This window comes from Dendrobates tinctorius, unplaced genomic scaffold, assembly GCF_039654945.1.
Source record: "Dendrobates tinctorius isolate UK_male_01 unplaced genomic scaffold, ASM3965494v1 ptg000254l, whole genome shotgun sequence".
Classification (NCBI taxonomy): Eukaryota; Metazoa; Chordata; class Amphibia; order Anura; family Dendrobatidae; genus Dendrobates; species Dendrobates tinctorius.
Genome location: NW_027361921.1, coordinates 5,408,981 through 5,435,269, shown reverse-complemented (window position 1 = coordinate 5,435,269; position 26,289 = coordinate 5,408,981). Strand labels below are relative to the sequence as shown.

General features: G+C 44.7%; 1 protein-coding gene across 1 annotated transcript in view; it reads left to right on the top strand.

Annotated features, from left to right (window-relative positions):
* ANKAR (ankyrin and armadillo repeat containing) overlaps window positions 1-26,289 on the top strand; it is a 623,401-nt gene that overhangs the window by 354,792 nt on the left and 242,320 nt on the right. Inside the window, exon 16 of the mRNA XM_073558116.1 lies at window positions 15,629-15,790. Within this exon, the coding sequence (XP_073414217.1) occupies window positions 15,629-15,790 (162 nt within the window). The remainder of the gene's footprint in view (window positions 1-15,628; window positions 15,791-26,289) is intronic.

The window sequence follows — 26,289 nt, the reverse complement described above, 5'->3', positions numbered from 1 at the left end:
GGATCTCATCATATCTAACAGACTGAACATTCAGTGTCTCCCTCTCCCACACCACCCCTCACCTCGCCCCCTGTCTGTCGGTGTTCCCCAAGGCTCAGTTCTAGGACCACTACTCTTCTCCATCTACACCTTCGGCCTGGGACAGCTCATAGAATCCCACAGTTTGCAGTATCATCTCTATGTCAATGACACACAGATCTACCTATCTGGACCTGACCTCACCTCCTTACTTACCAAAATCCCACAATGTCTGTCTGCTATTTCAGCTTTCTTCTCTGCTCGCTTTCTAAAACTGAACATGGACAAACCAGAATTTATAATCTTTCCCCCATCTCACTCTACCCCTCTACCAGACGTATCCATCAATGTCAATGGCTGCTCACTTTCCCCAGTCCCACATGTTCGGTGCCTCGGGGTGATCCTCGACTCTGCCATCTTTCAAGCCACATATCCAAACCCTAGCCTCCTCCTGCCATCTAACACTCAAAAATATTTCCCAGATCCGTGCATTCCTTGACCATGAAACCACAAAAACGCTAGTGCACTCCCTTATCTCCCGCCTCGACTACTTTAACCGTTTACTCTCTGGCCCCCCCTCTAGCACTCTGGCACCACTCCAATCCATCCTACACTCTGCTGCCCGAATAATCCACCTGTCTCCCCATTATTCCCCAGCCTCTCCCCTATGCCAAGCCCTTCATTCTCTTCCTATCGTCCAGAGGCTCCAGTTCAAAACCCTAACTGTGACATACAAAGCCATCCACAACCTGTCTGGTCCATACATCTGTGACATGGTCTCCCGGTACTTACCCACACGCAACCTTTAATCCTCTCACGATCTCCTTCTCTACTCCCCTCTTATCTCTTCTTCCCAAAATCACGCACAAGACTTCTCCCGTGCTTTCCCTATACTCTGGAACTCTCTACCCCAACAAATCAGACTCTCGTCTACCATGGAAACCTTCAAAAAGAACCTGAAGACCCACCTCTTCCATCAAGCCTGCAACCTGCAGTGATCCTCAGTCTGCTGAACTACTGCACGACCAGCTCTACCCTCTCCTAGTGTATCTTCACCCATCCCCTGTAGATTGTGAGCCCTTTCAGGCAGGGTCCTCTCTCCTTCTGTACTTGTGTGTGTCTTGTATTGCTCATGTATATTGTACTTGTCTGTATTTGCCCCTTTTTATATGTGAAGCGCTATAAAAATGTATAATAATAGTAATAAGAGGGACGGCCGAGACTGGGACTGTCTGCTTCTTTACTTGTTGTTCTCCATTTTGGAAGCTCCCCAAGCTTCCACTGGCTTCTCCCTATTTCAACTCCTCTATGGACGACACCCTCGAGGGCTCCTGGATGTGGCGAATGAATCCTGGGAGGCTGAAACCATCCCCTATTGAAGCATGGTAGAGCATGTCACCCAGATGCAAGAGAGGATTGCCAACGCGATGCCCATTGTGATGTAGCACCTCCTCAAGGCTCAGGGAACCCAGTCCAGGGAGTATAATAGGTTAGCCAGGGTAAGACAGTTCAACCCAGGGGATCGAGTACTTGTGCTGTTGCCCACGGTGGAGACCAAATTCCTGGCCAAGTGGCAGGGTCCATATGAGTTAGTGGAGAAAGTTAGTGTGGTCATCTACAAAGTCCACCAACCGTGGAATCACAGAGAACCCGTGGAAGCTCCTTGTTTGATGGTCAAGTCCGATGTCAGTGAGGAGGATGTTAAAACTATGTGCCCATGTTGCGTATTTGGTTGTTGAAATTTCTGCATGGTTTCTAACTCTCTTGGCAGAAAACGTAGGTGAAATTCCATGCGGTTTTGATGCAGATTTTCATGCGGTTTTTCATGTGGATTTGTATTTGATACAGTATAATACTAAAAAAAAAATTGTGATGTAATTTCCTTGTTCAACCTCTTCTTTTTCATTCTCCATTGAAGACCATAATATCATTACTTTCCATGTTCAAATATAATGTTTACACACACAAAACAATTATAAGTGAATATAATATATATATATGTAATACCAAGCCCGAGGTTTAGTAATGAATAGGTGTCAGCCAGATACCCTCATCTATAAAATGGTACATAAAGAGTTAAATAAAGACACACACACACACACACACACACACACACACACTAAATCTGCGTTAAACACAGTATGTTTATTTTTCAAAAAATATTAAAAAAAATTGTGAGGTCTCCCATGTAATTTTCATAACCAGCAGAGGGAAAGCCGATGGCTGAGGGCTGATAATATTCTGGGAAGGAGCCAATAGCTATAAAGGTTCCCAGGCTATTAATATCAGCTCACAGCAGTTTGCTTAGCCTTTACTGGTTATTTTTCAGGGGAATCCCAGAAAAAAATTGACATGGGGTCCCCCTATAAAATCAAACAAGCAAAGGCTAGGCAGACAGCTGCGGGCTGATATTAATAGACTGGGAAGGGGCCATGAATATTTTCACCCCCGAGGCTAAAAACATCAGCTCTCAGCCGCCCCAGAAATGGCACATCTTATAGATGCGCCAATTCTGGCACTTAGCCTTGCTCTTCCCACTTGCTCTGTAGCTGTGGCAATTGGGGTTATTTGTGGGGTTGATGTCACCTTTGTATTGTCAGGTGACATTAAGCCCATGAGTTAGTAATGGAGAGGCGTCTATAAGACTCCTATCCATTACTAATCCTATAGTTCCATGGTAAATAAACACACAAGCAGAATAAAGTCCTTTATTTGAAATAATGACACAGACTCCTTTATTGGATCTTAATTAACTATACTTACTAAACGCCTAATCCCCGACGCCCTGGTCTCCTGCAACAAAAATAAAATAATAAGCCAACATATAATACTCCCTATCCGACATAGTCCATTTACCGAGTGTCCCATGACGATCTCACGTGTAGAACAGTAACATCGGGGGATATGACTGCTCTTCCCGGCCTCCGGGAGATATTACACTGACAGGAGGTATCACTGCCCTGCAGTGAGAGTTCACCGGAGTTCATCAGCTCTGGTGCTCTCACTTATGGTATTACCACTGTGTGAGAACTTTCCCATTCAGTGGTGCCGCAAGTGACAGCACCGGAGCAGATCAGCTGATACACTGTGCGAGTTATTAACTCCTGTCAGTGCACATCCGGCCGCCGAGTAGAGCGGTCACAACTCCCGATGTGACTGTTCTACACGTGAGATCGCCGTGGGACCCTGCGAGTCTCTCGCAAGTGAGTATGAGCCCTAAGCGTGTTCTCTTGACAAGAGATTCAAGTGAACATTCTAAGAACTCTGCAGTTGCCACCTTCCTTCCTGCTATCTGAGCACTGGACAGTAGCAGCGCTTGAGGGCCCAAGCACCAGATACCAATGTGATGATATACACTCACTGGCCACTTTATTAGGTACACCTGTCCAACTGTGTGTTAAGACTTAATTTCTAATCAGCCAATCACATGGCGGCAACTCTGCATTTAGGCATGTAGACATGGTCAAGACAATCTCCTGCAGTTCAAACCGAGCATCAGTATGGGGAAGAAAGGTGATTTGAGTGCCTTTGAACGTGGCATGATTGTTGGTGCCAGAAGGGCTGGTCTGAGTATTTCAGAAACTGCTGATCTACTGGGATTTTCACGCACAACCATCTCTAGGGTTTACAGAGAATGGTCCGAAAAAGAAAAAAAATCCAGTGAGCGGCAGTTCTGTGGCCGGAAATGCCTTGTTGATGCCAGAGGTCAGAGGAGAATGGGCATACTGGTTCGAGCTGATAGAAAGGCAACAGTGACTCAAATTGCCACCCGTTACAACCAAGGTAGGCAGAAGAGCATCTCTGAACGCACAGTGCGTCGAACTTTGAGGCAGATGGGCTACAGCAGCAGAAGACCACACTGGGTACCACTCCTCTCAGCTAAGAACAGGCATCTGATGGCTACTTTCAGCAGGATAATGCGCCATGTCATAAAGCTCGAATCATCTCAGATTGGTTTCTTGAACATGACAATGAGTTCACTGTACTCAAATGGCCTCCTCAGTCACCAGATCTCAATCCAATAGAGCATCTTTGGGATGTGGTGGAACGGGAGATTCGCATCAGGGATGTGCAGCCGACAAATCTGCGCCAACTGTGTGATGCCATCATGTCAATATGGTCCAAAATCTCTGAGGAATGCTTCCAGCACCTTGTTGAATCTCTGCCACGAAGAATTGAGGCAGTTCTGAAGGCAAAAGGGGGTCCAACCCGTTACTAGCATGGTGTACCTAATAAAGTGGCCAGTGAGTGTATATATGATGCACTGCGCTGCACTTTCCACTCTGTGACGTGGTTGTATTTTGATTGGCCCACATCATAGGGGAGAAAAAGCAAATTCCCACTCAGAACTTTTGTTGTATATGCCTACTTATTTCCAGGAAGAATAACTTTGGAAGATAGGGGCATAAAAAAAAAGAAAACTGTACGAGAATCAGGGGATTAGAGCCAATAGGAAAGAGGTACTCAGTTTACATTACATAATCTAGGTGAAGGTCCTCTTTAAGGGTAGGATACACTAAAATGTAGAGGCTAATAATATCATAATTTCGATATTTAAATTCAGCCAACAGTATAAAGTAGCAACATCTGTCCTTACCTTGTGGGAGGAATAACACACATTCATAGCAGCCCTTATATAGCATCAAAAGTCATTACTGTTCAACACTCAACTCTGAATGCATAGTTTTTATGGTTTTTATAAGTCATGTGGAGCATGTACTTTGTGTTACTGTTAGCACCACGCCGGAGTCATGCTCTGACAGGCAGGGTCTCCGGCGTGTCTCTTCACTCACCCATGCTGCAGACAGTTCTTCCTTTCCCCATGCTCTGCATGCTTCCAGATGGTACTCTAGCCATGTCCTTAGGGCATGCGCGTGTACGCTCCCACCCTCTTAAAGGGCCAGCACGTTCACTTGCTATTTTCTCCCCAGCCAATGGCTATGGGACAGTATGTATATATTGCTTCCTCCCCACTGGGGAGGTGCATGAGCAACCTTCCAGTTTACAGTCTATGTTGTGTTAGGTCGCATACCAGTGCATTTCCTGTTTGCTGAACTCAAGAACTAATCCTGCTTGCTGCACTCAGAAGCAAATCCTGCTTGCTGCACTCAGATACAATCCTGCTTGCTGCACTCAGAAGCAAATCCTGCTTACTGAACTCAGATGCAATCCTGCGTGCTGCACTCAGAAGCAAATCCTGCTTGCTGCACTCTGATAGAAGCTCTGCATGCTGCTCCATCCAGTCTGTCCTTCTGGGTCCAGCAGCTTGTCGGAGAAGGGATTTCTATGTCTCCTCGGGTGTAGCTCAGGAGGAGCTTTTGCCTAAGTACCTAGGATTGGGAGAAATAAAACGAGAGACACAGGTTGCTTGTCTATCAACTAAATTTCCTTTATTAAAGGGGCAGGCTTGATCTTTTATAGTAAATCAGAAAAGGAAATGGACAAATATGGACAATTCCGTAACATTGTGTAACCATTGGCAAAATACAGATAAGATTGTACAATAATTGGCAAGAAAGATAAGTTATATAATGATATGTCAACTATATTTTGAGTTATGAGATTATTTTAATTGGAGGTGACAGGAATATGTGGGGGTTTTGGCATTTCCCTTAGGTCAATTTAACAATTCGTGGAACCATGTCCTGTTAGTGCTTTTTGGCCAAGAAGATACTTGGCCTCGGCATATTTAGACATTATTCAAATATAGATGAGGGGAATTTGGAGCTGACCACTGGCAGAAGCATCTAACCTATGTGTTTTCAACTATGCAAGCTTATATCTGGTCTATAGTTTTTTCAACTTACTCTGCTTGTCACCTTATGTTGTGAGGTCAAGAAACTTTTCAAAGTGCTTTATGATCCATGTAGTGCTGGACATGTGTTTATTTGACTACAACATTTTATTGGGTCCTGGTGTCTCAATTTAGTGTGATTGATTAACGAGAAGAGAGAGAGCAAAAAAAAAAAAAAAATCTTAGCCTTAACCTCCTATATATTCAGACATAGCTAGGGGGAGCATTTATGCAGGGGGCATTTATGCACATTTAATCAAAGTACATGTATCAAAGTACTACTGGCAGTTATAACATGGCAGTTAGACAGGGCAGGAGACAGGTAAGACATTTATATACATCTACTCCCTGTACATTTGGAGTACATCAAATATATACCATATGCATAATTTATATCCTGGCCGCTGCATTCACACACATCCACCGCCCTGGCATTAACTCTCTACACTCCATCCATATCGGCCCCTCGCTCCTTTCCTCTCCTATGTATAGCACTCACGCTCTTTTCACATTATTAAATTGCACAGATCCAGTCAGTCCCACCATTCAACATAAGAGACGCTCTCACAAATCACTTAACCATCTGCTCACTCTTTCTATCCTCCTTCTCCTAGTCGCAGGAGACATTGCTCCCAACCCTGGTCCCCCATGTTATAGAAAGTCAAACCCCCTGACTGCCACACTCAGAAACTCCTCTAATCTTATTAATATTCCCTGCATGCCATCTGTCTTTCTTAATTGTGCACTTTGGAATTCTCGCTCTGTGTGTCACAAACTCTCCTTCATCCATGACTTCTTCCATTCTAATTCTCTTAACCTCCTGGCTCTTACTGAAACCTGGATCCATGTTATGAATGAGTCACCGTAGGAGGCAAAAACAGAAATACTAGCTAAGTCCAGAAATCCAGAGAAGTTGGCAGCTATCGGATTGCAGACCCCTGAACCTATCAACAACAACTAGCAGTAGCCGTGGGGGGTTCCTACGGTGCCCTAGACCCCTCGATCACAGCCGGAGAACTAAATAACCTAAAGACAGAAAGAGAAATCTAAACTGCCCCAGAGCAGACCCCAAAGCAATAGGCAGCCCCCAACATATAATGATGGTGAAGCAAGATGAAAAAACACTCACACAGATAGAAAGATAGGCTGAGCAAATGATGGGGCCCAAGCTAACTAAATAGGACAGGATAGAAAAGCTGCTGTCTGCAATCCGCCAAAACCCTATCAAAACAAGAGCCAACAGACTGATAGGGAAAAAAGCCCTGAAGACGCTAGGCTTCAAAAAGACTATATCAGTACTCAGGTATTTTCTGAAGACAGAGCAAAAAGGAATTCAGCTCACCCCAGCAGGGAATGGCAGAAATCCAGAAAAACAAGGCAAAACAAAACCAAAACACAAATGCAAAAAGCAGAGCAGAAAACTTAGCTTTTGAGGAGCAGGAATCAGACTGGTCTCCTAGAATCCCTCTGAGAAAGCCCCAGCAAGGCAGAAGGGCGTCGGCTGCCTTATATCCAGTCAGCAATTCCAGTCACCCAGTCATCATCATCCTGCTCAGGTGCTTGGTAATCAGCCTCACTACCTTCCTTCACCAGAAGAGGGAGTTCATCAGACCTCATTGGTGAAGGGGAAAATGAACTCATAACAGTACCTCCCCCTTGAGGAGGGGTCGCCGAACCCTCATCCACGCCACCAGGGCGATCAGGGTGAGCCCGATTAAAGGCAAGCACCAATCTTTTGGCATGAATATCAGAGGCAGAGACCCAGGAATTATCCTCCTGACCATAACCCTTCCACTTAACCAAATACTGGAGTCTCCGTCTAGCCAGACGGGAATCCAGTATCTTCTCTACCTCATATTTCATGTTACCTTCAACCAATACAGGGTCCGGAGGTGCCACCCTAGGAAAAACTGGTTCAACAAACCTCTTCAACAAGGACTTATGAAACACATTATGGATTTTAAATGTGACAGGAAGAGCCAAACGAAAAGAGACCGGATTAATAATCTCCAAAATCTTGTAAGGTCCAATAAATCTAGGCTTAAACTTAGGAGAAGCCACCATCATAGCGATATTTTTTGATGATAACCAAACCATATCACCAACCTTAAACTGGGGACCAATGGTCCTATGTCGGTTGGCAAACCGCTGGGCCTTTTCCTGGGAGTGAGATAACTTATCCACCACTTGGTCCCAGATCTGGTGCATTCTCTCCACCACAGTGTCAACACCTAGGCAGGCAGAAGGCTCCACCTGCCCTGAAGAAAATCGAGGCTGAAACCCAAAGTTACAAAAAAAAGGTGACATCAAAGTGGCAGAACTAGCTCTATTATTTAAAGCAAATTCGGCCAAGGGCAAAAATGAAACCCAATCATCCTGATCAGCGGAAATAAAACATCTCAAATACGACTCCAAGGTCTGGTTTGTTCTCTCCGTCTGCCCATTGGTCTGAGGGTGAAAAGCAGAGGAGAAGGACAACTGAATTCCCAGCTTGGAACAGAAAGTTGTCCAAAATCTAGACACAAACTGAGCTCCTCTGTCACATACAATGTTCTCAGGAATCCCGTGCAAGCGAACCACCTGTTGCAAAAACAGGGGCACCAACTCAGAGGAAGATGGCAACTTAGGGAGTGGTACAAGATGAACCATCTTAGAAAACCTATCACAAATCACCCAAATAACAGTCATTCTTTGAGAGACAGGCATATCAGAGATGAAATCCATTGAAATATGGGTCCATGGCCTCCTGGGGACCGGCAAAGGCATCAACAACCCACTAGAGCGAGAACAAGGTTTAGACCGGGAGCAAGTCCCACAGGACTGCACAAAATTCCTGACATCACGAGACAAGGCGGGCCACCAAAAAGACCGACTCACCAGATCTCTAGTACCAAAAATACCTGGATGACCAGCCAGTGCAGAGCAATGAACTTCAGACATCACTCTCTTCTTCCACTGGTCAGGAACATACAACTTTCCACTGGGACAACGCTCAGGTTTGTCCTCCTGGAACTCTTCCAGAGCACGTCTCAAATCGAGCGAGATGGCAGAAAGAACTACCCCTTTGCCTAAGATGGTAGCAGGCTTGGTCACCACAGGAGAATCAGCAAAGAAGCTCCTAGAGAGAGCGTCAGCCTTGACATTCTTAGTGCCAGGAAGAAAAGAGACCACAAAATCAAAACATGTAAAAAGCAAGGCCCACCTAGCCTGTCTAGGGTTCAAGCGTTTGGCCGACTCCAGGTAAATCAAATTCTTGTGGTCAGTGAGGACCACGACTTGATGTTTAGCTCCCTCCAACCAATGTCTCCACTCCTCAAATGCCCATTTCATGGCTAACAGTTCCCGATTCCCCACATCACAGTTACGTTCAGATGGAGAGAACTTTCGGGAAAAGAAAGCACAGGGATTCATTTTAGATGTTACAGGATCCTTTTGGGACAAAACAGCTCTTGCACCAATCTCAGAAGCGTCCACCTCTACCTGGAACGGGAGTGAGACATCAGGTTGCCGCAAAACCGGGGCAGAAGTGAATCTTCGCTTCAGCTCCTGAAAGGAAGAAATAGCCTCCGGAGACCAATTCAACACATCAGCACCCTTCTTAGTCAGATCAGTCAATGGCTTGGCAATACTAGAAAATTTTGCTATAAATTTCCGATAAAAATTAGCAAAACCCAAAAACTTCTGGAGGGCCTTCAAAGAAGTGGGCTGAACCCAATCATAAATGGCCTGTACCTTGGCCGGGTCCATTTCAATAGTTGACGGAGACAAAATAAATCCCAAAAATGAAATCCTCTGTACCCAAAAAGGCATTTCGAGCCTTTGACATACAGGGAATTCTCCCTCAAGATCCGGAACACCGTCCGAACATGTACCACATGCGAATCCCAATCCTTGGAGAAGATCAAAATATCATCCAGATAGATAATCAAAAATGTATCCACAAAGTCCCGGAAAATGTCATTACGCCGTCTTCCATTCATCCCCATGCTTAATGCGGATAAGATTATACGCCCCCCTGAGGTCAAGCTTGGTAAACCAGCAAGCACCTTTAACTCTGGAGAATAGATCCGAAATCAGGGGTAACGGATACTGATATTTAATAGTATTTTTGTTGAGGGCACGATAATCAATACAAGGCCTTAATGAACCATCCTTTTTGGCCACGAAAAAAAAATGGCACCTAAGGGTGAAGAGGATGGTCTAATATGACCCTTCTCCAACGCCTCCTTAATATAGGATCGCATAGCCTCGTGCTCGGGTACAGATAAATTGAAGAGCCGACCCTTGGGAAATTTACACCCCGGGCTCAGTTCAATTGCACAGTCATAACTCCTATGAGGAGGCAAAGACGCAGACTCATTCTCACTAAATACATCATAAAAGTCCGCCAAATAGTCAGGAACATCATGCGACTGAGGAGAGGTGGAAAAAAACGGAGCCTCACTAAGGGCACACCGACAACCCCAACTCACCACAGACAAAGATTTTCAATCCAAAACTGGATTATGAATTTGCAACCAGGGAAACCCCAGAACAATGGTATCATGCAAATTATGCAACACCAAAAATCTGCAATTTTCTTGATGGTCTGGGGCGACCCGCATTACCACCTGGGTCCAAAACTGAGGTTTATTTTTCGCCAAAGGAGTAGCATCAATCCCCCTCAAAGGGATAGGCGTCCGCAGAGGTGTCATCGGAAATCCACAACGTTTAGCAAAATCCAAGTCCATTAGGTTCAGGGCTGCTCCCGAATCCACAAAAGCCTTGGCGGAAAATGTGGACAGGGAGCAGATCAGAGTAATTGCCAGAAGAAACTTAGGTTGAACACCACCCACATAAAACGTGTGTGCAAAACGTTTCTCTCGTTTAGGACAGACAGAAATAATATGCGAGGCATCTCCACAAAAAAGACACAGCTTATTACGCCTTCTGAACTCCTGACGTTGCTCCCTGGACAAAACTCTATCACATTGCATAGGTTCACACACTTGTTCAACAGGTGGCAACACCTCTCGTACAGTCCTGCGTTCACGTAAACGCCGATCAACCTGAATGGCTAATGACATAGAATTGTCAAGACCAGAGGGAACAGGAAATCCCACCATAGTATCTTTTACGGCTTCTGACAAACCCTTCTGAAAGAGAGCTGCCAAGGCATTATCATTCCAGGAAGTAAGGACCGCCCACTTTCGGAATTTTTGACAGTACAATTCTGCAGAATCTCGACCCTGGCTCAATGCCAACAGGGTCTTTTCAGCCTGATCAATAGCATTAGGTTCGTCATACAACAACCCCAAGGCTTGAAAAAATGCGTTCACATTAGTCAGCATAGGATCATCTGGTTTCAAAGAAAACGCCCAATCCTGGGGATCGCCACGCAGCAAAGAGATGACAATTTTAACCCACTGCACGGAGCTCCCTGACGAGTTAGGCTTTAAGGCAAAAAATAATTTACAATTATTTTTTAAATTCAAAAATTTAGACCGATCCCCAAAAAACACATCAGGAGTAAGGATCTTTGGTTCAGCAGCATGTGAATGAGCAAGGTAGGCGGAAATTCCCTGCACTTCCACAGTGAGCTGCTCCACACGATCAGACAATTGCTTTATCTCCATTGAGAGAAAAAAAATTCCCCCTATGGCCTCAGAGATATAGAGGAAAAAATATACACACTTTTTTTTTTTTTACAATTCTTTCCTGCTATTGAGTACCCTAGGATCTGCGGTATGGCTGCTGATTCTGTTATGAATGAGTCACCGTAGGAGGCAAAAACAGAAATACTAGCTAAGTCCGGAAAACCAGAGAAGTTGGCAGCTATCGGATTGCAGACCCCTGAACCTATCATCAACAACTAGCAGTAGCCGTGGGGGGTTCCTACTGTGCCCTAGACCCCTCGATCACAGCCGGAGAACTAAATAGCCTAAAGACAGAAAGAGAAATCTAAACTGCCCCAGAGCAGACCCCAAAGCAATAGGCAGCCCCCAACATATAATGACGGTGAAGCAAGATGAAAAAACACTCACACAGGTAGAAAGATAGGCTGAGCAAATGATGGGGCCCAAGCTAACTAAATAGGACAGGATAGAAAAGCTGCTGTCTGCAATCCGCCAAAACCCTATCAAAACAAGAGCCAACAGACTGATAGGGAAAAAAGCCCTGAAGACGCTAGGCTTCAAAAAGACTATATCAGTACTCAGGTATTTTCTGAAGACAGAGCAAAAAGGAATTCAGCTCACCCCAGCAGGGAATGGCAGAAATCCAGAAAAACAAGGCAAAACAAAACCAAAACACAAATGCAAAAAACAGAGCAGAAAACTTAGCTTTTGAGGAGCAGGAATCAGACTGGTCTCCTAGAATCCCTCTGAGAAAGCCCCAGCAAGGCAGAAGGGCGTCGGCTGCCTTATATCCAGTCAGCAATTCCAGTCACCCAGTCATCATCATCCTGCTCAGGTGCTTGGTAATCAGCCTCACTACCTTCCTTCACCAGAAGAGGGAGTTCATCAGACCTCAATGGTGAAGGGGAAAATGAACTCACAACAGATCCAGCAGTCAGACTCTACCGCTGCTGCTGCTCTTTCATACGGGGGGCTACACTTCTCTCATACCCCAAGATCAGACAATAGAGCAGGTGGAGGGGTTGGTCTGCTCCTATCACCAAAATGTAAATTTCAGGTTATCCCTCAACTACCCTCACTAGTCTTCCCTTCTTTTGAGGTCCATGCCGTCAGACTCTACACCCCCTTCTCCATGCGAGTGGCGGTGGTGTATCGTCCTCCCGGCCCCTCCCATCAGTTCCTGGATCATTTTGCCACTTGGCTTCCACATTTTCTCTCCTGTGACATCCCTACCCTCCTCATGGGAGATTTCAACATCCCCATTGCTCTTCCCCTCTCACCATCTGCTACTCACCTTTTATCTCTAACCTCCTCATTTGGCCTTTCTCAGCTTACTAATTCTCCAACGCATGAAGACGGAAACTCCCTCGACTTGGTCTTCTCTCGGCTTTGTGCAGTGGATGATTTTGCAAACTCCCCTCTCCCGCTCTCTGACCACAATCTTCTTTAATTCTCTATCAAGAACTGCCAGGCTGCTCAGGTCACCCCCACTGTCCAGACTTATAGAAACATACAGGCCATTAACACCCAGAAACTTATGAAGAACTTGCAGTCTTCATTGGCCCCTATCTCCTACCTCTCATGTCCTGATTCTGCATTGAAGCATTACAATGAAACACTTCAAAGTGCCCTGGATGAATTTGCACCCCCTATAAATAGAACACCACAACGCAGACGGCGGCAACCCTGGCACACGGTGCAAACACGTTTCCTGCAGCGGTGCTCCAGGTGCGCCGAACGTCTGTGGAGAAAATCCAATCTACACGAAGCTTTCATCCATTTTAAGTTTATACTTAGAACATACAACACTGCCCTCACCTCTCCAAACCAGCCTATTTCAACACCCTCATCTCCTCACTGTCCAATAACCCGAAACGTCTCTTTGACACTTTTCATTCTCTACTCAACCCAAAAGTACAGGCCCCAACCACGGAGCTCTGAGCTGACGATCTGGCCAATTGCTTCAAAGAAAAAATTGACCAGATTTGACAGGAAATTATCTCCCAATCACCTCATACCATGCATTGTCCTCCCTCCCCCACTGCATCTAGCTCACTCTCTGATTTTGAACAAGTCACAGAAGAAGAAGTAAGCAGGCTCCTTGCATCTTCTCGCTCAACCACTTGCACCAGTGACCCATTTCCATCACATCTCCTCCAGTCCCTTTCCCCTGCTGTCACCCCTCACCTAACTAAAATATTTAACCTCTCTCTCTCTTCTGGTATTTTTCCCTCCTCATTTAAGCATGCCATCATACATCCACTACTTAAAAAACCATCCCTCGACCAAAACTGTGCCGCTAACTATAGACCTGTCTCTAATCTTCTCTTCATCTCTAAACTCCTGGAACGCCTGGTCCACTCCCGTCTTATTCGCTATCTCTCAGAAAACTCTCTTCTCGACCCTCTCCAATCCGGTTTCCGCTCTTTACACTCCACTGAAACTGCCCTCACTAAAGTCTCTAATGATCTGCTAACAGCTAAATCAAATGGTCATTACTCCATGCTAATTCTCTTGGATCTCTCTGCAGCATTTGACACTGTGGATCATCAGCTCCTCCTCACTATGCTCCCTTCCATTGGCCTCAAGGACATGATTCTCCTATCTCTCCGACAGCTCCATTACTGTATCTTTTGCCGGTTCCTCCTCCTCTCACCTTCCCCTTACTGTTGGGGTCCCTCAAGGATTGGTTCTAGGCCCCCTCCTCTTCTCCTTGTACACTGCCCCTATTGGTCAAACAATCAGTAGATTTGGTTTCCAGTACCATCTCTATGCTGATGACACCCATTTATACGCTGCTTCTCCTGACATCACGCCAGCCTTTCTAGAAAACACCGGCGATTGTCTAAATGCTGTGTCTAATATCATGTCCTCACTATACCTGAAACTGAACCTGTCAAAGACTGAACTCTTGGTGTTTCCTCCCTCTACTAATGTACCTATACCCGACATTGCCATTTCTGTGTGTGGTTCCACTATTACTCCCCAACAACAGGCCCGCTGTCTTGGGGTCATACTTGATTCCGAGCTTTCCTTTGCCCCCCACATTCAATTACTGGCTCGCTCTTGTCATCTGCACCTCAAAAACATTTCTAGAATTCGACCTTTTCTTACTTTCGACTCTGCAAAAACTCTTACTGTTTCTCTTATTCATTCTCGTCTCGACTATTGTAACTCTCTTCTAATCGGTCTCCCTCTTACCAAACTCTCCCCTCTCCAATCTGTCTTGAATGCTGCAGCCAGGATCATATTCCTCACCAATCGTTACACCGATGCCTCTACCTTGTGCCAGTCATTACACTGGCTACCCATCCACTCCAGAATTCAGTATAAACTTATTACCCTCACCCACAAAGCCCTCCATAGCTCAGCACCACCTTACATCTCCTCCCTTGTTTCAGTATACCACCCTACCCGCGCCCTCCGTTCTGCTGATGACCTGAGGTTAGCATCCTCAATAGTCAGAACCTCCCACTCCCGTATCCAAGACTTTAGACGTGCCGCACCAATTCTTTGGAATGCACTTCCCAGGTCAATACGATTAGTCCCCAATCCCCACAAATTTAAGCGTGCCCTGAAAACGCATTTATTCAGACTGGCCTATAGCCTCAACACATTAACCTAATCTATCCCTGTGTGGCACAGCCAAAAGTTTTACCATAACCAGATTTCCCGCATCATGTTCCCACATGCTTTATGCATCCATTAGCCCTCTGTGTCTGTACTGTTACACACTTAACATTATGGCTGGTCCATACAATCAGGGCAACTGTTACCACCCACCTTTCGTGTCTACCTCTTTCCTCATAGACTGTAAGCTTGCGAGCAGGGCCCTCTTTCCTCTTGGTATTTGTTATAATCTATGTGATTATTGTTATGCTGTAATGTCTATTGTCTGTACAAATCTCCTCTGAAATGTAAAGTGCTGCGGAATATGTCGGCGCTATAAAAATAAAATTTATTATTATTATTATAACCACGGAGACAGATGATAACAATTAAAATGGTGTCATGGGTTACAAAGACTTGTTTGACTTGGTGTCATTCGTGACATTTACTAACCTCCATATAAGCAAAAAAAATGTTTATGAATGGTAGGTCTTGCCATGCCAAACTCTACATTTTAAATGTGTTACACACTTTATTTACATGATGGTGAGCATGTATCATTAAATTAATCTGGAAATATTTTACTTTGCAGGTTCTCAGGCAGTTATTGCTCTCTGCAAGGATAGCAAGCCTCACCAGGATAAACTATGCGAAGGCAATAGCATTAGCTCTTTGGTACGATTGTTGAGAAGTCCCCAAATAGCAGAGAGAACGCTTCTTAGTATTATCAAAGCCTTGGGAACAATGTGTATAGGTATGTTTTTAATTACTAAAATTGAAACCTAGGTCAGCTTGCTTATGTAGTGGCAGGAGTACATGGGTCAAAACAGGTCTAGTCTACTATGTAATGATCCTGTTTGGCTTTGTTGTTTGTATTTTACCTTGGTTTTCTTTTGTTCTTTTGAATTCATCTAAATGTATTTGTATACATCTGGAATAGTTGTTTTTAATTGCAAGAACCTTATTGTATACTGTTTATCTGATATCCTACATACAGTATACCTTAACATTTTCTATGTAGATCCCCCCCCTTCCAGTAATGACTGGCAGCTAGATGTGTGTGACCTGGTTAGAGATCAGTCTTACCAGATCACACTGAGCAACACGGTTCATACGATCTCTGGGGGTGTTTCATTTTAGCTACATAGTTACATAGATTGAAAAAAGACAAAGGTCCATCACGTTCAATCTTTCTCCACCAATTTTACATTGTTTGGAACTAAATTACCTCTAACCCACAATGTTATGTGTTGTACTGAGGAAATCATCGCGCCATTTTAAAAAAAGTTGTTACAGTGTCTGCCATTACTACCTGTTATGGTAGGGCATTCCACAATGTGACTGCTGTAACTGTAAAGAATCCTTTCCTGTTTAGCTGCTGGAATTTTCTTTCTTCCACCTGTAATGAGTGCCCCCTAGTCCTCAGCATGGTCTTTGGAAGGAATAAGTCATGTGCCAGTGTTTTGCACTGGCCACACATATTTATACATGTAAATAAGATCCCCTCTGAGGCGTCTTTTTTTAAACTAAACAAGTCCAAAATTTACAACCTCTCATCATATGAGAGGCCTTCCATCCCTGGTAATAATCTAGATCCCACCTTTGAACTGACTCTAATTTCTGAATATCCTTTTTAACCCCTTGCTGACATTTGCAGTATATATACGTCATGGTCGGGAATGACTTCCCGACCAATGCAGTATATATACGCCATGGCAATCGCCCACTCACAGGGTGCTTAGCGCTGGCAATCACCATTGGGTTTCAGCTGACACCTAGCTGTCAGTGCCAGGAGTTGTGCCCGCATCGCTTCTGACACTTTAACCCCTTTGATACTGTAATCGCATGGGGACCCGATGTCATGACAACATCAGCGTCACCAGGCACTAACAAGTTAGATAGATCATGTGCAGTATCTAACTAACTTGTGTCTGCAGGGCTGGCAGGCTATAACGTATATCAATGCTCCTTTATAACTGTGATCAGACTTCTGAAACTAAAAGTCACATAGTGGGATTAAGTAAACAAGTGGAAAAAAATTGTAAAAATATTTTTTTTAAAAATTGCTACATAATAAAATAAATTATTGTACCCATAAATAAGTATTATTATGGAAAAAAAATAAACATTAAAAATACAAATTTTGTATTGCTGCATCCAGAATGACCCAACCTATAAAACTATCCCACTAGTTATCCCCTTTAGTGATCACTGTAAAAAACAGGAGGCAAAAAACAATGCACCATCTTCGTTGTTGTGCTGGGACTGTTCAAGGTGTTATTTGCCCCTTTTTCTGGTTCAATAAAGTATTGCCACACTGTTTACCCTTGCCCTGTGTTGTCTGAGTAGTATTATGCCAACGGTAAAAGTAGAGCTGGTGTCACGATAATGTAAATGTGATCTATGGTTTCCCTTATTAACACACATTCCAGAATCTTCCATTCACTTCACTTTTCTAGAATGGTCCATGGCTTGCATACACACACACGCTGCAGCTGGTACCCCTCTACTCCAGGGGAGATCTCTTCACTTGCAGCCTGTAACACTATACTCCCTCCTCCCTCAGGAATGTAATAATTAGCAGAATACAATCCTTTGTCTTCCAACATATGCTTTGTATTTCAGATAGCATAGATTTAGAATCTAGCCATTTGACATAACTCAAGCCCAATCAGTGACAGAAATATGAAAATTACATATCTGGGACGTGCTTCGACAGAGCCTCTTAGCCTGTGTTTTTCAAGGCTCCAGCGCCAGCAGAATCCGAGAAATGGATTTCTCCTGAACCGAGTTGAATAGACAGTCTGTGTTTGATAGGAAGCTAACTCCAAGACAAGATGAGTGCTAGGTTCTCCAGCCCAGTTATGTAGCTTAGAAGTTTTTTTAACCAAAGTTGCAACTCAGAGAAAAGGGGAGGATACCGGTAACTCAGCCCCTTTAGTGATGTCATGACCCAGAAGTATAAGTTACTGTCAGGCTGCAGTCAGTCTTGCCTGGGGAAACTGAGATACAGAGCAACTCTGTAAAGCATTGCGATGTATGTCTCCTCCTACCAGCCTGGTCTGCCTGAGATGATCTAAGCAATTGTAAGTGTTTTTCCTTCTTTAAACCCTGTTATTTTGTAATTTTCTGTACATACTTTAATTGTCTCACATTGTAAAATCTTTTTATACCTTCTGTAAACACTGCCTTCTTTTTTGGAGTAAAATATAAAATTACTAGTTTTGTTTTCTCCTTGCTCTATAACAAATTTGCACGTTCTTTGAAGTTAATTAAGCTACTAATTTAGGTTGGCTTCGGACCCCCTTTATTAATTTAGAAATATTAATAGAGAAATCGGAGCTGGTGGCAGCGAAGTGTGTTCTGGGCTAGGTGGGTAAAGGTGGCAGTGACGGAACAGGTTTTATAAGCTTATTGTCTGGCTGCAGCCAGAGCATTTATAATTCCCTGCAGCGTGCCTGATAGCCATTCCACATTGAAGCGGCTCATCCGGTGACCAATTATCCCAGATGCAGTTCCCTGACTGACCTAAGGGTAAGGGGGACGCTGGAGAGCTGCAAGTTCCAAAGCGGAACCAAAAAGTGGGATATACATAAATCCCTGCAGTTCGTGACATATTGCTGGCAGCAGTGTGGGATAACTAAAATAATCCCATGTGGTAAATTGATAGATCAATATCCTTGTTTGTTGTTTTTCATCACATTGATGGCAGCAGAGGGATAACTAAGATAAGCCCCCCTGCGAGTGTGATAGCCGTGTGCCTGCTAAAGGTCTCCTCTCCTCCCTCGTTTTCCTGACAGCTGGCGGTCGGTGGGATGATGCTTGGTCCATGCGGTTTCCACTGCTGACCCCCCGTGTCTCCATATACCTATATACAAGCTGTGTTTAACTTCTGTGCCAATCATTAGGAGTACTTTGGGTTCACTCTTTACTCTTCACATGATTATATCTTCCTTTAGCTATTATAATGAACAGTAAAAGTATACTCTTTGACAGTTGAATGTGATTATATAGACATTTGTGTCATCAATGTTTTGTCAAAACCATGAGTTTCACGTTTTGTATTGAAGAACTGAAATAAATTAACTTTCTGATGATATTCTAATTTTGTGAGATGCACCTGTATATATCCCTATCAAACTTTCCTCCCACCCCTTATCCAACTCACTCTTCAATAACATGCTATCTGGCTTCTGCCCAACTTTCCACTGAAATTGCCGTAATCTAAACTACTAACGATTTAGTTACTGCGAAAGCTAACAATTCTCTATACTGCTCCTTCTAGACCCATCTTCTGCCTTCACAAAGTCAACCACTCCCTCCTACTACAACTCCTCTCTTCCCTTGGCATCAAAGACCTTGCCCTCTTTTGGATTTCCTCATACCTTACTAACTGCACATTTAGTGTCTCCCATTTCTATACTACCTCCTCATCCCACCCCCTCTCTGTTAGTGTTCCTCAAAGCTCTGTCTTGGGACCTCTACTTTTTTTCATCTGAGAGGACCCACCCAGAGCTACACTAATGTAACTGTATGGGCATGTGCAGCGCACCTATACAGTTAAATTCTGCAGCAGAATCAATCTCCTAGCACTGCCACCTGGCCACTCTGGGGCCCCTGAGCAAATTCACAAGATGCCGATACAGTTGACCGCATTGATGAGAGCGAGAGTGTTATGCTTCCTCTCCCATCATTTACCCTGTCAGCGTCTGACGTCCCTGATGCAGACATAGACAAGGGTGGCGATGACATCACTACTCAGCGCCCATTGTCCGGAGATGTGCGGGTACTCAGAGCAACAGAGGAATCATGTACGAGAGGTGAGTATTGGATTTTTTTTAAGGGAGTTCTTTATATTATATAGAGTTTGCCTATAGAGGTTCTTTATATTATATAGAGTCTGCCTATGAGTTTTTTTTATATTATATAGAGTCTGCCTGTTTTTTATATATTATACTGTACAGTAGTGTCTGCCTATGAGGGGTGCATTATACTATAGTCTACCTATATGGGTGCATTATACAATAGTCTGCCTATGAGGGGTGCATTATATTATAGTCTGCCTATGGGGGTGCATTATACTATAGTCCAGTGATGGGCAACCTTTTGAGCTTTGTGTATCAAAATTCGCCCCAAAAAACGAGCATAACTCTGGTGGCGTGTCACTTTGAGTAAAAAAAATAATTTTGTGATATTTATAGCTTTAATAACAAAAATGTAAAATTGTAATATACAACTTTAATAAACCAAAACCTAATTATTTAACTTACCTGCTTAGTGACTTCTTTGTTCATCCGTCAGTCAGTTTCTTTTGTTGGTCTTGATATTATTGAACTTTTGTGGGGTGCCTTTTTTGTTGCTGAAATTCATTGGCTAAATCTTCAATTGAAGTTTGGTATTTTGTACACTTCAAGCCCAAGCAAGCGATACTAACTTCATCTGTCAATCTGTTTCTTTTGTTGGTTTTGATATTATTTAACGCTGAGAACAATGTCTCACAAAAGTATGTAGAGGGAAAAATTGTGAGTAAAGCCATTGCTATATTTTTCAGGGTGCTAAAAGTGTCTGATTATCGGTTCCAGGCACTCCAAATTTCCTGTTCATAGTGGCACTCCTCTTGATTCTCCAAGCGGCATCTTTTCAGACTCTCAAGCTTTGGCCTCAAGTCGACAAACTCCTGAGCCCAGATGCTGTCTTAAAATTCTGCAAGTTGCATCTCCACATCATCAATTTGCATTCTTTGGAAACCATTTAATTCCAAACTACTGTAGCCTACTACATCAGGATACTGAATTATTTTCATGGTTTGTTCTAGGCTTTTAAATTGATTAAATCTATCACTGAACTGGTCAAGTAACAAGCCTAAAACATATGCTGGTACTTTATATGCAAAGGTTCCATTTCATTTTGTACAGTTGCATTGACCTTCTCAAAATACTTTGTTACTCGAGGAAAATACTTATTATAAGTTTTCGTTTCTACATCTCACTTGAAAATTTCAAGATTACTTTCAAAAGTTTTTATGTATCCAAACATAACTTCGATACTTTTGCCAAAACCTTGTAACTTTAAGCTCAGTTCATTAATATGAACAGAGAGATCGTTAAAAAACATCAGGGTGTTCACCCACTTATCTTTGAGTTGAGGAAAGTTTCCCAGATCCTTATCCTCAAGAAATACCTTAATTTCTACAAAGCACTCCACAAAGCTCTCAAGAACTTTGCCTCGGCTCAGCCATATTACATTATTGCACATCAGCAGTCCACTGTTGGTGGAATCAACTTCCAGTAAAAGTGCAGAAAATTCTCGCTTGTGAAGGGGGCGAGCAGCTGTTAAATTAACTAACTATTTTTTTAACAACTGACATTTAGTTGTTTAAGTTGGTGAATCCTGCCATGGCACATAAAGCTCCCTGATGGATAATACAATGAAAAGGCACAATCGGATGTCCAGTAGCTTCTGTAAATAATTTGACAAATCCAACTTTTTTCCCCATCATGTTTGGTGCCCCATCTGTTGTCACTGACACAACTTTAGACATATCAATGCTTAGGTCACGGTATGTTTGTATAACAACCTTATTTCGCTTCCTAATGTACTTGTTGGCACAGATACTAATTTTATCAACTCTTCTCTCATTGTGAGATCATCAGAATATCGACCAATAATGGCCAACTGAGAATGTGATGTGACATCAGTAGTTTCATCAAGAGAGATCGAAAAATATTTACAGTCACATATGTCTCTTTAATTAATGTTGTACGTTTGTGTTCAGTCTCATTATTCGGTCTTTTATGATATTTCTACTGAGTGGTAACTCAGATATTCTCTTAATAATTGCATCTTTATTCTTCATATTGTGAAATAGAATCTATATTTTCTGTCGTCTATTAATACCCAAAAAGACAAGACTTGCTACTATCTATTGGTTATACAAGAGGTTTCTCTATGTTTACATGTAATAGCCTGACTTTTATATATTGTACATTAATAGCCTGTGTATTATATTATGCACTATCTTTCATCTCTTTTATTTGCTTATTGTTTTCCCACCTGTAGTTTATAAGGGTCATTTAGGGCGAGTCTGGGACAGCCGCCGCCGAGTGGGGGTGCCAAATCGTATCTTTTAGAGTGCCAACCTCCACTGTCAGGAAGGGATAGCAGCCTAATGTAGGGCTATCGTAGGTTATTATTGTATAGAGTTTGTTAAATGTGTTATTGCACTAGGGGGGTATTTTTTACCTCAATTTATTAAAGTTTCATATTTTAAAAGGATTATATGATTGCACTTTAGATTGTCAAAGAGCAAGTTAAATGAGAGGTGGGAGGAAAGTTCAGCGTGGACGTGCTGTTCCAGGAGTTTGGAAGCAAATGAGAGCAAAGATATGGGGCGATAGCTGGACGTAGTGCTCGGGTCAAGGGTTGGCTTTTTAAGGATAGGTGTGATTGTGGCATGTTTGAAAGCATAAGGAAAGGTACCGGACGTTAGTGATAGGTTGAAGAGGTGGGTTAGGGATGAGATAAGTGTGGTGGTGAGGTTGGAGAGGAGGTGGGATGGGATGGGGTCGAGTGCACAGGTTGTGAGGTGCGATTTGGAGAAGAGACGATTAAGCTCCCCTTCAGTGATGTTGGAGAGTGAGGTTTTGGAGAAGAGACGATTAAGCTCCCCTTCAGTGATGTTGGAGAGTGAGGTTATGGGGTTTGGGCATTGGTCTGGTATACAAAGGAGTTGTGGTGGTTGAGTGATGAAGACTTGCCTTGTTTGGTCAATCTTATTTTTGATGTGTGTGGCAAAGTCCTCGGCAGAGATGAGGGAGGTTGGAGGAGGCAGTGGTGGGCGGAGGAGTGAGTTCAAAGTTTTGAATAACTGTTTGGGGTTGTAAGATAGGGAAGATACGAGGGTTGTGAAGTAGGCCTGTTTAGCAGAGGTGAGGGCAGATTTGAAATCGAGTGTTGCCTGTTTGAATGTGGTGAAGTCATCTTGTGAATTTGTTTTCTTCCAGCGCCGCTCTGCCATCCTGGACACTTGCCGGAGCTTTTTAGTGGTGTTATTGTGCCAGGGTTGTCTGTTGATACGTCTCATTCTGCCATGAACGAGAGGGGCAACTGCGTCAATAGCAGATGCGAGTGTGACACTATAGAAAGCAGTGGCACCGTCTGTGTCGTGGAATGAGGATAAACTGTTTTCAACCTGGATGGTGTCAAAATACGACTGTCCAGGCTGAAAACCACTTGTGACTGAACTGGTGCAAGCGCAGCCTCAGAGAATGGTGATGACGTCATTGAGGTTACCTCTGGTCAGTGAGGCTCCGTTCCCAGCTGGGCTGATCTTCCGTGACCTCAGTGACATCCCCGTTAACACTGTGAGAGTTTTTCTCACAGTGCTAGTGGGGATCTCACCGAGGTAACCGCTCTTCAGCCCTGCTGAGAACAGATCCTCAGTGATGTCACCGCTAGTTACTCAGGCTGCACTCGCAACAGCTCATTTATCAGTGGTTCTCATTCTGGATGGTCACATCTTGGCACCAGTATGGTATATTGTTTGTTATGAATGGGTCACCGAGGAGAAAAAAGCAAAACAAGCTAAGCCACAGAAAACCAGAGTGGTTGGTAACTATGCAGATTGCAGATCCCTGATCTTACCACACAACTAGCAGTAGCCGTGGAGCATGCCTACGATGAATCTAGACGCCTCTGTGACATTTCAGGAGCAGACAACATCTAAGAGTGGACCCTCTGGGTCGCGGATCTGGAGCCCCTGGGCCGAGCACGCCAGGTGATGACTGACCCCTATACAGGGATCGTTAGGGGCAGGACCGCAGAGGTCAGAACCGCGACAGATGGTGCCAAGAGGGGCGGCTCACAGGAGGCACAGATGGGTGTATGGAAACTGGGTACCAGGAACACAAGGAGTGTACACGGAAGTGCGCAAACTACAGATAGTGCAAGACAGGTAGCCGTGAGCACGTATGGCATATAGCGAGTAATACTGGAGGTAAACAAAGCAGGACGCGTGCCAGGAGCACGATAGAGTACTGAATGGAGCAGCAGTCGTGCCAGGAGGTGTTACAGAGCACAGGGACAGAAAGTACCAGGAGGTACGACAGAGCAAGGGACAGAGACAGGATACTAGAGTGTGCCAAGAGGCACTACTGAGCATGAAGCAACGTAAAAGTTCAGAGCAAGTGCTAGGAGCACAATAGAATACCAGACAGAGCAGAGGACCTGAGAACAGCGCACGGCTTGACTGGGACTAAGCAGACCCAGCCAGGAAGTACAACAATAATCAGGCACCTCCCATAGGGGAGAATGGCCTGATATAGCACATGACCAAGACAGGTTCCGCGTCAGATCCTAGCCAGAAAGCACATGACCACTACAGCTTCCGGGTCAGGTCCTCCATTACCATAGAGGAGACTGACACGGAGACAGCACTGACAGGAGCGCGCAAGCGCAAACGTGACGTGGAGGAGCCCCTAGGACGAGAGCTGCACGTGCACACCCGACGGAGGCCCCGGAGGGACCGCCGTACCAGAGGGAGTGACATTGGGACCGAAGCCCCGCCTCCTGGTGAGCGTGGCATGACAGTACCCCCTCCTTCATGCCCCCGCTCTCTAGAACTGGAAAATAGCACCTTGACACTAGGAGCGGGATCCAGACACTTCCTAACTGCATGAGGACTAATCAGATCCAGAGTCTCACAACGAGAAAATTTGGTCTCCTGCCATACCCTGGAGGACTCCACGGACGGAGAGTCGGAGGCAGGTGCGCCCAAGACAGAACGAACCGGCAGAGGCACACTGACATGCTTGGATGCCGAAGTGGTGGTGCGATTACTGGAAGTTAATTCGGCCTTAAGAGGCAAGCTGTCGGAGGATGGTTGCTTGGGAACTTCCTTCTTGGCACAGAGCGGACAAGCAGCCACAAAGTCTTTAACATCCTGAGCAATAGACGGCCACCAGTAGTAGTGGGATAAACAAGAGAGTGTCTTCTTGATACCAACATGGCCGGCAACCGGAGAAGAATCTACCCAGGATAACACCTTTACGGTTACCTTTAGACACGAAGGTCTCCCCCGGGCGCAGGGATGTCAACTTGATGGAAGCCACGGTAATTACCTTGGACCGGTTACTTGACAGATGTGGAGACTGATTCTCAGCCCCCTTCTCGACAATGTCACACGTCACAAACCGGTTAACGGATAGCGGACCTGTAACCGCCGAAGACGAGCAAGCAGGGTTCTTCGGAGGAACGGACAGCAGGCAACTCTTTTGACAGAACGGTCCCCAACGGAGTATATCTCCGGATTGCCAGTCCAGGGTCGGCCCATGAGTTCGTAACCAAGGAATGCCAAGAAGAAGGGTATGAGCCGAAGTCGGCAATACGTGGAAGGAGATTCGCTCCCGATGACATGTGCCAATCTGCAACTCTACTTCCTCAGTGACCTGGTTAATGGTGTCCTGCAAGGGCTTACCGTCGACCGAACTACCAACCTATGAGTCTCCAGGGATCTGACAGGAATCCGAAACTTCTTAACTGCCTCAATACTAATAAAGTTACCCACTGCACCAGAGTCCACAATAGCCTTCTTAGTGCAACTCTCAGAACCGAACTTCAGGGACACAGGCACGGTAAGGGGTAAAGAGGAATCACATACACTAGAGGAGAGCTCACTTACCAGTCCCAGGTGGAGAAACTTCCCCGGCCTCTTGGGACATGAGCGTAGGAAGTGGGAGGCATCCCCACAATAGAAACAGAGCCCTTTTGCCTGCCTCTTCACACGACGCCGTTGAGCTATCTGGAGACGATCCACCTGCATAGGCTCAGGTACCAGATCTACTGCGGATAACTCGGGTAATGGATGGAAAGAACTGCGCGTGGAAGAGAAAAGGCGGGAGACCCCTCTCTCTCTGGCTGACTCGCGGGTGCGCTCCTGGTAGCGCAAATCAATGCGTGTCGTGAGAGAGATGAGGTCCTCTAAAATGGTAGGAGTATCTCGGCCCGCCAGTTCGTCTTTGATCCGGCTGGACAGACCACACCAAAAGGCCCCTACGAGGGCATCATTATTCCCACCAAGTTCGGAGGACAAGGTGCGAATACATATTGCGTATTGTCCCACCGTTAGAGTACCTTGACGGAGATTAAAGAGTGACTCGGTGGTGGAAGCGAGGCTACCCGGCTCGTCGAACACCTTACGGAAGGTGTCCAAAAAGACAGAAAGCTGAGAGACGAGTGGGTCGTCCCGCTCCCAAA